Genomic DNA, 12,049 nt, shown 5'->3' on the forward strand with positions numbered 1-12,049 from the left:
CCGTTTTACTCCTGTCACCCCATCCTGTTCCCCACTAGACTTTAAACCGCTCCAGAGCCTTTCATCTTCGTTATCTCCAGCACCTAGAATAGTGCCTGGTGCTTACTATACACTCGATAAACGTGTCAATTGGATACAAGAATTTGTCTTGGCCACCGTGCCGAGCTCTCCTCTGCCTGCCACGATGTGGGGCCAGGCACTGTCCTCTCTGGGCTTTGGTTTCCTTAACGGTAGACAAGCAGAGCAAAACCTGCCTCACTGCATCGTGCAAGGTGGCATCGCACACTCTGTGACCTGGCTGTCCCACGTGGTGCACGGCCGGAGCGCACTGCAGTATCCCTTTCCCCAAGTTCTTTAACCAGAGAAGACTGCGCGGGGCCCGGGTGGGTCACACCTGAGGGCTGCGTGGGCACAGCGGCCTCCCGCGGTCCCCCGCCCGCCCCCGGCCCCGCACTCACGATGCGCGCTGCAGTTGCCCCAGCAAGTGCGCGACCCGGGCCCGGGCGGCTGCGGCCATGGCTGCTCGGAGTCCTCCCCTCCGCCCGCGGGCACCGCCCTCGCCGCCGGCCAATCCCGGCCGCCGCCCTCCTCCCGCCCCCTTGGCCACTCGGCCCGCAGGCCCCGCTGGGTCGCCTGCCCAAGTTCTAGCCCGGCCGTGGCTCCGAACAAGGAGTCACAGCCAGACCCACAACTGCCTCAGCTGTGGTGGAAGGTAACTGCTCCGCAGGGTCTTGGGTACTGCCTTAAATCTCTCTACTTAAAATACTCTATTTTTCTTATGTTGGATACTTCAGGAAAAGTAGAGGAACAAGGGCATTGTTTTCACTTTGCCTTCTAAAATTATTTTAAATTATGAAGACCCTGCATTTAGTCCGTTTTAACAGTAAACAAGAACCTTGCAGAGTCTTTTTTTTTTTTTTAAACGGCCAATGCTGCATCCCACTGCTAAATCAAGCAAGCCTAAAAACAAACAAAACAATAAGCAACAACAGAAAAACCCAGGAGAATTTAAAAGTTGTTATAGGCTCCGTGAATAGATTTGCTTTTCACGGTGCCATTAAATGGGTTCACCAGTAGTTAAAACTTGCCATGATTATATTATATTCTGAGAGGGCCTAGGAGTGCCATATCCGTCATGTCCCAGTGGAAAAGTTAATTAATGATGGCAAAGTTCAATTTTAACTTAACCAGAAAGCATCCAAAGACAGTAACAACTAAATATTTGCATTTTTAGTAATCTGTTATTATGAAATCTGAATCCTTCTGAGATATTTTTACAGAGTTGTTTACTGGGATCAAACTGGAAGACTGATGGACAGGAAGGCAACCCAGTACAGGTATAAACATTTTGCCTCCTAATCAAACCAGCTCAGGCCAATTTGACAAGTGCATCAAAAGATAGTGTTTGAATTAAGGATTTTTTGTTTCTTTTTCTCTTTCCAAAACAGACTCTACCTGAAGCCAAACTTTAAAAAAACCGGGGATATAGATGTTAAGAAACAGCTACGTATTTTCTGGATTAATAAGGATTGTTACCATTATTTAATGAGGCCCAAATTTATCATTTACAGCAAATCAATGTGTTCAGTGTTGAAAAGCATGAGATCCTTTTGAAAAGACTTCAGTTGTAGTACACTTTCAATATGTTTGATATCAAAACAAGTACGAATTTTTCTAATAAAACCGGTCTCGCTGAAACCATTATAATTTAACTGCCTGTGTTTTTTGGAAAGTAAACGAAAATAATCTGTACTAGGTATCCAGGTAACTGGCTTCACTTACAATTTCTACCAATAGTTAAAAAGTTAAAAGCAGCACAAGATACGCACACACACTTTTATTAAGTAACTTTTAAAACAGTTACTTGTCAATCCAGTTTTGAAAAGGGTTGTAGTCTTTCCTCTCTCCCTCTGATAAATACATAAACTTGTTATAAAAATAATGCAGAAACATACAAATCAACCTATTGTAAATCTCTGAAATATGACCAACTCTCCCTCACCCCATATCCAAAGTTACAAAGAAAGAAAAAAATGGCTATTTAAGAATAGAACTCATTCCCAGTCTCGACCAAATTATTTCCCTAATTCTTATGTCCACAAATGCATCCTCAGTCTCCAGCCAAAGTTTTGGTTGTGGGAAAACTGATTTGTCCAACACTTACATACTCTTTTGAGGGGAGGACAATCTTGTCCCTTCAAGCTCAACGAAGGCGGCAGCCACATCCTTCTGCATCCCCTACAGTTCCTAGAACTTAACATTTAGTATATATACAGCTTTTGGTTTACAGTAACGCGTGAAACTATTACTTCCTCCTCTTTCCTCCTTGGTGCTGTCCTCCCTTCCTCTTGCCACCCAAGCCAGGCGGCCTGGAATTCATCTTGCCTCCCAAGCCCCCTTTCCTCTTCCCTCCCTGGCTGGGCGGGCCCCCTCTTCTCTTGCCCCCAGGACCCTGCCTGCCCCCCTTTCTTTTGCCCTTCTGGCTCATTTTCCTCCTCTTGGCGGCCTCCTCCTGGTCCTCCTCCCTCATCTGCTTATTGGTGGCCCTCGTCACATCCAGCCGAGGCTTTTTGCTGTTCATGACTCGAAGCAGCTCCAGCTGATTCTTTTTCTCGGCTGCAAAGTCCCCGAAAAGGGGCTGAAACTTCCTCTTCTTGCCGGAGCCCCGGGGCGCCTTCTCCTTGGGCAGGCGCTCCTGGAAGCGCCCCACAGAGGCGGTGGAGACCTTAGCCACCTCCATGGCGCGGCCCAGCTCCTCCTTACTCTGGTGGCCGGTAGGGTGCATGCCGGCCGCGCTGGGCAGCTGCATCTTGTGCGCGCGGGCCAGGTTCCGCAGCCGGTTCAGCTCGTTCTTGGCCACCCGTTCCTTCTTGGCCTGAATCCGCTTGGCGAACTGGTCCTCCATGGGGTCGGCACCGCCCGGCACCTCAATCAGCCATTCCTTGGTGTCGTCCCGGGCGCGCTGGTAGCCCCAGCGCCGCCGCCACTGGCCGCTCACCTCGTCCCACACCAGACTGGTCTTCTTCTTCGGACGGATGCCCTTCAGTCGTGCGAACTGCTGCCAGCGAGTAAGTGGTCGCGGCCGGGGCACCGGCTTCTCCCGCGGCAGACGCGTGGTGGGCTCAGGCAGCCGCGCCACCAGCGCCTCTTCCACGCGCTCCGTGGGCAGCTGCCACAGCTGGTTGATGAGCAGCTGCGTATTGTCCCGCGCCAGGGCTCGCAGCTCGGCCTCCGGCGTGGGTCCTGCGCTCCGCAGCCCCGCTGGGGGGTTCCGGTCGGAAGCCAGCAAATTGCCCAGATCGAACTCTAGCTCTATCTCCTTGTTCACGGTGATGCGCTGCAGCTTCTCTGCCTCGTCCCGCTCCGCCTTGGCCAGCAGCTCCTCCACGCTCTGGCCCTCCATGGCTCCGGCTCGGCTCCCTCGCTTCGGGGCCGCAGCTGAAGTTACTTCTTGGACCGCAGCGGCCCCAGCACCGGCAACACAACCACGTGTAGACGCCCGGAGGCTCAATCCGGAAGAGGAAGGTTCGTTTCCGGAGCAGCCGGAACCGGCTCATAGTCCGGGCGGCCAGAGGCGAGGCCGGCAGAGGGCGGTGTTGGAGAGATGATGGGATTAGAAGCGGGCCCTTTGGGCTCGTGCCCGGATGAAGGTGGAGCCGGCGCGAGGATCCCGGACTACAAGCTCCAGGGAGCGGCGGGGCAGAGGGTGGCCCAGAGGGTGGGCCCAGTTCTGGGGCTGCAAATGGCGTGGGTTCTGGATCACGTTAGTTACAATTTTTGTGTTACAATTTCAGTGTAAATCTGTTGCAAAGACGTTTAGCTAATAAGCCCTTCTTAGGGCTAGACAGGTTATTTGACTGGAATCAAAACCCGCTTTCAGAGTCCTAGATCTAGGCCAAGAAAGACATCCCCTAGATACTCCTAAGGCTAAGCATGAAAGAAGACTCAGTTTACTTTGGGAGTCAGTGGGGCTGGCAATTAGACCGCCCTGGGTGGGCGCAGGTGTGCATCGACCCCGGTGAGGTGACTCAGAGCTCTGGGGTCACATCCTCTCGTGGCAAAAGAGTGCCAGGCTTTTGTTTTTTGAGACAGAGTCTCTGTTGCCCGGGCTATAATGCCGTGGCGTCAGCCTAGCTCACAGCAACCTCAAACTCCTGGGCTCAAGCAATCCTCCTGCCTCAGCCTCCGGAGTAGCTAGGACTATAGGCATGCGCCACCATGCCCAAGTGTCAGGCTTTTAAGTTACAGTGCCTCGGTTCCAATCCTGACCTTGCCACTGTTTGATCTTCACCTGTTTAACTTGTTTGGGCATATTTCAAAACTTGTAAGATGGGTATACTAATAGTACTCACCTTCTAGGGCTGTTATAAGTGGGCTAATATACCTCAAAGGAGGCTTAGAGTAAGGCCTGGAACATCTAGTGAGTACTCAATAAAAGTTGGCTAAATACCAATTATTATTTAATCTTCACAACGGCTCTGGGAGCTAAACTGAAGAGGCAGTGTTATTATATACAGGTTTCTTCAGTCAAACTGCCTAGAATCAGATCTCACTTTACCATTTACTGTACTTACGTGGACAGGTTGTTTGACCTAAACCTTATTCATAAGTTGACAAATATGAAACATTAATTCCCGGTACCTAGTAAGAAATCAGTGTTAGCTATTATTATAATTAACTATGTTATCTTTTATTGTGTTAACGATATTATTTCCACTGGTCAAAAAAGGAAGGCTGAGAGAGGTGACTTATCCAAGGTTATACAACTAGGAAATGTGGGAACAGGAGGTATCTTAACTCTGATTTTAAGACTATATATTAATACATATTCTTGGCAGTGTCATCCCAGCACTTGATACTCAAAAATGTGGTTCACTAACCAACAGCATAGCATCACCTGGGAGTTTGTTAGAAATGCAGAATATCAGGTCTCATCATAGATATAATTTATCAGAACCTTTATTTTAATAAGATCTCTAAGTGATTAGTATGTACATTCAAGTTTGAGAGGCACTACTGATTGTGTGGTTTACAGGATTTATTTTCCTTTCACTGGAGGCTGGAGAATTTTTTTTTATTTTTTAAAACTTTTTTAAAAATTTCAGAATATTATGGGGGTATAAACAGTTTGGTTACATGAATTACTTTTGTGCATTTTGAGTCAAAATTGTGTGTCCTTCACCCAGATAGTGTGCATTTTACCAGTTTAGATGTGAATTTACCCATGCCTCCCCTCCCCAGGCTGGAGAATTGAAGAATAGAAATTAACACATTAGCAGTTAGGAAATAGACTCATTTGAGTTTAAGGACTACTAGACTCTCCTTTCTTTCTCTTATCCAAAGCATTTTAGGATTTGCTGTTTTTTTTCCTGAGCTTTTCCCTTACCACTCAGCATCAAGTTTTTAACATCAGTCACCCATGGGACCAAGACCATGTTAGGTAACTGCCTTGAACCTTAAGACTTTTGGGATTTGTCATAAGAGAGAGTTAAGAATATTGACATGACTGCTGTGGGTTTAACTTGGCTTCTGATTCATTGATTCACTTGACAACCATTTAATTGAATGGCTACTATGTGCCAGATACCAGATACAAAGATAATTGAGACCTTATAGAATGCTGGAGATAGGAAGATAGAAATTTATGGCTGGGCGCGGTGACTCACGCCTGTAATCCTAGCACTCTGGGAGGCCAACGCGGGTGGATCGTTTGAGCTCAGGAGTTCGAGACCAGCCTGCGCAAGAGCGAGACCCCTGTCTCTACTAAAAATGAAAGAAATTATATGGACAACTAAAATATATATAGAAAAAATTAGCCGGGCATGATGGTGCATGCCTGTAGTCCCTGCTACTCAGGAGGCTGAGGCAGTAGAATTGCTTGAGGCCAGGAGTTTGAGGTTGCTGTGAGCTAGGCTGACGCCACAGCACTCTAGCCTGGGCAACAAAGTGAGACTCTGTCTCAAAAAAAAAAAAAAAAAAAAAATAGAAATTTACTATACAGTATGGTGTAATTGGACTTTAATAGGAAGTATTTAATATAACTATTAGATTTAGCTCCTCTGTAAATCTAAATTAGGAAAACAAGAATAGAGGTATTTCTCACTAGAGGAAATTCTGTTTGGTCTTTTAGTCTGGATCATACTGGTCAGCTCTTATTTTTTATTTTTATTTTTTTTATTAGAGACAGGGCCTTGCTCTGTCACCAGGCTGAAGTGCAGTGGCCCAATCATAGTTCACTGCAGCCTCAAACTCCTGGGTGATTCTCCCACCTCAGCCTCCAGAGTAAGTAGGACTACAGGCCCATGCCACCACACCTTGCTATTTTTTGTCAAGATGAGATCTCAGTCTTGCTCTGTTGCCCAAGCTGGTCTTGAATTCCCGGCCTCAGGCAATCCTCCTGTGTCAGCATCCCAGAGTGCTTTCTGGGATTATAGGCGGGAGCCAACATGCCCACCAGGTCAATTCTTAATTGAACTCTAATTGTTTTATGTTCAGTGGTTATTTATTTATTTATTTATTTATTTATTTATTTATTCATTCATTCATTCATTCATTTATGGAGACAAGGTCTTACTCTGTCACCCGGGCTAGAGTGCAATGGCCTCATCATAGCTCACTGCAACTTCAAACTCCTGGACTCAAGCCATCCTCCTGCCTCTGCATCCTTAGTAGCTGGGACTGCAGGTGCATGCCACCACACCTGGCTAATTTTTCTATTTTTTGTAGAGATGGGGTCTCACTCTTGCTTGGGTTGGTCTTGAACTCTGCCTCAAGCAATTCCCCCACCTCAGCCTCCCAAAGTGCTAGGACTACAGGCATGAGCCACTGTATCCGTCCTGTTCAATGGTTTTTAATAGTCCAAATGGATTTTAATTTCCTTAAAGACTAGAGACTGATTTTCATTTCCACATAGTGTTGGATACATGTTAGATATTCAATATATGATTGTTTGAAAGAATAATAATTATAGGTTTTTCTAATTAAAAGAATATTAATGTTGGCTGTTTTAGAGTCAAGGTGAGCAAAAGTAGTAAGATTGGGATTTGAGGCTTTAAAAAAAAATCTTATTGAGGCAAGTGGTAAGTTGTGGTCTTCAGCTTGCATTTGTTACCATCCTTATTTTAGGTAAGATTATACCATGTCAAGAAAAAGAAAGCCTGCCAGAGTTGTATAAATATATGTGAATATATTTTCATACTACAGCAAATGGTGGTATATGTTGTCTTTTCCTTTTGTTGGTTTCCCTTCCTCCTTTGTCTCATGAATGCAGATAAATCCCAACTTTTTGTTTCTTCTCGGTTTCCCTTCCTCTTTTTTGTCTCATAAATACAGAGAGATCCTAAGTTTGATCGTCAGACCCCACTTCTTTTTTCTCTATATCTGCCGTTTCACCTACTTGTGGTGTTGGGTGGTACTTTTGTATGGATGGTTCTTAGAAGTACATCTTTATTCCTTTCCTTTTCAGAGCTCTAGGCTTAAATCTCCAACTACCTGCTGGGGTCTTTCCCCATACTCTAAACTCAATATGTCTAAAAGTACGTAACACATTATTTTCCCTCATCCATCCACTCCTTCTTTTCCCCCCAAAATGTTTATGGAAGGCCTTTGATGCCTGAGGCACTTGCTGGCAGTGGGAATACAATGGTTAGTAAAAACTGGCTCAGTTGATGTTATCATCATTTTATAGTCTAGCAACTTTGGCTTGAAATTATGAAGTCATCCTTAACTTTTCTCTTCCTATCTACAAAACCAATCAGTGTAAAAGCCCTGTTAGGTTTGTCTCTGTATAGTACCTTTCCATTTCCACTGCCATGACCTTCCCATTATTCTCCTAGACTAGATCTCTTCTATCTGCTTCTCCAGATTCTCTCTCCACTCTGCCCCCTGGCTTCCAGCTGGGTTCTGCCAGAGGAGACAGTGATAGACCAGAAGATGTGAAGAGAGTGAGGGCAGGGCTTGTATGCCTCAGCCTTCTGCAGATTGCCATCAAAAGGCCATGAGAGGCCAGGTGTGGTGGCTCATGCCTGTAATCATAGCACTTTGGGAGGCCGAGGTGGGAGGATTGCTTGAAGCCAGGAGTTCGAGACCAGCCTGAGCAAGAGCAAAACCCGGTTTATCTTTCTTAAATTACCCAGCTTGACTGGTACCTGTTTGCTGCCAGAGTGCTGACTGATACCCTGGGAACCATCCTAGGGGCATCCTGAGAATTTCCTGCCTGCGTATTCTGTGGATCTTGCCAAATCACCCTTCTCAAAAACTGTCCTCTTAAGGCTGGGCGTGGTGGCTCACGCCTGTAATCCTAGCACTCTGGGAGGCCGAGGCGGGTGGATTGCTCGAGGTCAGGAGTTCGAGACCAGCCTGAGCAACAGCGAGACCCCGTCTCTACTAAAAATAGAAAGAAATTATATGGCCAACTAAAAATCTATATAGAAAAAATTAGCTGGGCATAGTGACGCATGCCTGTAGTCCCAGCTACTTGGGAGGCTGAGGCAGTAGGATCGCTGAAGCCGAGGAGTCTGAGGTTGCTGTGAGCTAGGCTGACGCCACGGCACTCATGTCCTCTTTACCTAACAAAATAACGATTATTTTTGGTCTTGGATATTCATGATCTGGACCCAAGCATCTCATTTTAGTCACATGTCATGATAGTCTTCTTTATGCTTGTTTTCCAAACATTTCTTCCCGTCTTTTATTTTCTATCTTGGCTATCTCTCTCTAGAGCCTTGAGGACATTACTCATGAAAGGCAAAAATGAGGTGCAGGACAGAAAAAGCAGCAATTATATCTTTGTAGCAACTATTGCAAAAATTTTTTATTAACAAAAGTGAACCTGGGGGGAAGAGTTTTTTCCCAAACAGGAGCAAGGAGTTTAAAGACATGAAAGTAATACATTTCATGTTCTCTGAAAATATAGTTACTTTGGTCAGTAACATATTTTTGTAAACAATTTCCTTCTTCATTGACTGATATCCCACTAATTTAGATTTACTTTCTAAATGTTTCTCTGTTGCCTCTTTTTGGCAGCGGAAATTGTTAGGGATGATTCAACCATTCTTTAATCTTGCTGTGAACATAGTATTTTTGTCTAGGAAATTCAATGTGCCAGTAATTTGATAAAATAGCAGAAAAGGGCCCTTCAAACACTTACATTATATCCACATGGCTCATTTTTACTGATTTATAATTTTAATTTGAAAGTACTTGAAGGAACAATTTAATTTTGAAAATTTCTTATTCATCCACAAAACTTGTATTCATGTGCTTCAGCTTAGATAGAAACCTATACTAAAATCCATTATTTTATTTTAAAAAGAAACAAAGAAGAAATAGCATTAAGATTTCAGTATAGAAGTAGACAGAATAACTACCAAACATTTTCATATGGAGAACTTTGAATTTTAGGGTAGTAAAAATGATGGTAGAGTTTTGGAACTGATTTAAGTTGTTTTGCTCTCCATTGTAGGGGTGGAAATGGTGTGATACCTTTCCTCACCCCTCATAAGGGTTACAGCTGACACTCCTATAACAAAAGACAGGTTAACAAAAGTATGACAGATTTATTTAAAGTTTTATGTGACATGGGAGCCTTCAGAATGAAAACCCAAAGGCCCAAGGGAAAACTGTCCATTTTTATGCTTAGATTTGATGAAGAATTGACGGCCATGTAGAAATGCGAATGGACAAAAAGGAAATAATCTAATAGATTGAAGGGGGAAAACCCAGCAAAGTTTGTCTGTTCAGAGTCTTCTTGGCCTCTCCATGTGGCATTCCTTCCTCCTGGGTATAGAGCAGGACCCCTCCTGGAATGAGGGTCTTATGATCCACTATCAGACAAGGTAGATCTGAGAATTTCTTTATAGCCAGCTCTTACACAGAAAGGCAGGGGAAGGTTAAAGTAATATTTCTAGTTTCTATGACCTGCCTTTGGGAAGAGGAATTCTGGTTTCTATGGCCTGTCTTGGGGTGAAAGGCGGAGCAGAAGACAGGAGGGCAGGAGAAGATCGGAGAGAGACCTTGCTTCTGAGGCCCTTCCAGTGTCCTTCAGTTCAAAGTACTCAGCATACCAAAGTGCCATACTTTGAGGTGCTGTTTTCTGAGCCCCAACACTGTAAAATAAAAACACAACAATTGGTTTTCCGAAAATTGCTGCATTCAGTTTCTGCATTTGTCACAATCTTATTACCACCTGTAAAATATGTAAGCACCACTAGCTAGTGGTTTCTGTTCATGAAACATCATCGTCATGTCCCAAGAGAATGAGATTGGTGTTAGCCTTTAGATTTTACTTCTATAAGGAGGTCAACATATGGATGAAAGATTGATGTAAAAAGGAAAACTGAAGTTCCAGAATTTTAGGGATATTTACACTCAAAGAATCTAACAGAAAATTTAGGTCCACTCATTAAACTATCATTTTTAAATACATTTTAATTTATGAAATTAAAATTGTAATAATAAGAAATCCTTTTGTGTTTTTATTATTAAAATGGGAACAATTTTTGTAAATTGCTTTAGAGTAGATTTATGCCAGACGAGGCTACTGAGTCCTAAATACCTTCCCTCTAAGGAAAGCCTTGTTGGCATGCAGCCTTCAATCTGTCTTTGCAGTCATAGACCACATATGAACTATATTAATCCTTTCTAAATGAAGTATCTGCCAATCAAATTTTTCTTTTAAATTTCCCACAGGAGCAATATTAAGAATACACAGAGAAGTTTGAAGTTATGACTGTACCTAATAAACATTAATTGTTGCTTCCTCTTTATCATGAACTGTTGCTGAACATTATTAGAATGTTTTAGAATACATCTACTAAAAAGTGAAAACAATGGGCTGAAAACTAAACCTAGGACCACGTTAAGTGTTAAATTCTGGAGTCTGCACTTTTCTAAGTATTTTTACTCACCAAAGGAAGACAGCAAAGGAAGAACCTTTTAGTGGCAAGTAGGTGTCACTGTATACTTGCCAACATCGGAGAGTGCACCAGTCTCATTTAGCTCCCTGAACCACTTGGTGATTCAGAAGATCCAGTTGCTTGTAGCGTACTTCCCCCCAGGCCTACATAGGACTTATTATTTAGAATGTATAAATAATGTTCCTGGAATTTGCCAATATTTCTTTCCCTTGCCTCATTATCCAAGATAGTATGAGTTTTTAGCTGGGGAAGCTGACTTATGGTGTGTCCTAGGTTCTCTTCCCTGGAAAGCTGGTGGATTTCAAAGGAAACACAGTTTAGGTCTCAGACTTCCCCTTATTCATCTAGAAAATGAAGGGTTTTGACTAGGTGGCTTTTATGATTCATCTCTATGATCTTTTTCTTTTATTAAAACTCTATATCCTTCAGATGCTCCAATATTATTTTCTTATGAAGTGCTTTCTTTCCTGGTTGTTGATTAAAATTTTTGAGCAATGTATTCCATTTTACAAACCTCCCCCTCTTCCTGAGTCATTTATCTCATTTCCTAGGCTGATTGTATGACTTCACCTAGTGACACAGCTCCCTCTATGCACAAGGAGGCTGTGATTGTACAGGTGTCAATCAGTTTTTAATTACGTGGAAGTCGATTACTGTGTCTTGTAGTTTATTCATGATTCTTTTTTTGTGCTCACCATTAAAGAGAATGAGCAGGGTATACTCCATCTTACTCTTCGTTAGTTGTTCTGGAAGAGTGTCTTATAGAGAAGATAGAAGATATATTTATAAAATATTTACATTTATGAAGTCAAATCTGAGAATAGAAAGACTGGATTGACTTTACCTGTCTCTTTTCTGGCTTGGTAGCTAGAACTGATGATGTCCTTTGATTATTACAATTATAGAAAAGTTTTAAAGAAAGCTTCAAAATTAACTCCCCCAAATAAGAAAATTGGGAATGTTAGTGAGGGAACTTTAATACTAGGAAGGTAAATTAAAAAAAAAAATCCAAACTCCCCAACCACCCCCCTAAGACCCCCATTCCTAATATGTTTAGTAATTATCATTCTGAGAATGAATCTTCATGATTTCTGGTCTGATTACCTGGACAAATTCTCTAACGGATCATCACC

At 43.4% G+C, this 12,049-nt stretch overlaps 2 protein-coding genes across 4 annotated transcripts in view; both read right to left on the bottom strand.

The window, feature by feature from the left end:
- Window positions 1-537, bottom strand: part of ADHFE1 (alcohol dehydrogenase iron containing 1) — a 33,631-nt gene extending 33,094 nt beyond the window's left edge. The window contains exon 1 of one of the 3 annotated variants that reach the window (XM_045560570.1): window positions 459-537. In XM_045560570.1, the coding sequence (XP_045416526.1) occupies window positions 459-517 (59 nt within the window). In that variant the 5' untranslated portion in view covers window positions 518-537. The remainder of the gene's footprint in view (window positions 1-458) is intronic. The other 2 variants (XM_045560572.1, XM_045560571.1) reach the window with 2 other exon arrangements.
- Window positions 538-1,825: 1,288 nt separating this feature from the next.
- Window positions 1,826-3,521, bottom strand: RRS1 (ribosome biogenesis regulator 1 homolog). Its single transcript, XM_045560576.1, has one exon. It carries the CDS (start codon window positions 3,401-3,403, stop codon window positions 2,306-2,308), a length of 1,098 nt encoding a protein of 365 aa, XP_045416532.1. The 5' UTR covers window positions 3,404-3,521; the 3' UTR covers window positions 1,826-2,305.
- Between the last annotated feature and the right edge of the window lie 8,528 nt (window positions 3,522-12,049).

The sequence above is a fragment of the Lemur catta genome, chromosome 9 (genome assembly GCF_020740605.2).
Source record: "Lemur catta isolate mLemCat1 chromosome 9, mLemCat1.pri, whole genome shotgun sequence".
In the NCBI taxonomy this organism is placed as follows: Eukaryota; Metazoa; Chordata; class Mammalia; order Primates; family Lemuridae; genus Lemur; species Lemur catta.

What these genes read in the sequence shown, in the direction of transcription:
- RRS1 (XM_045560576.1), bottom strand. Translation starts at nt 3,403, where the DNA reads ATGGAGGGCCAGAGCGTGGAGGAGCTGCTGGCCAAGGCGGAGCGGGAC.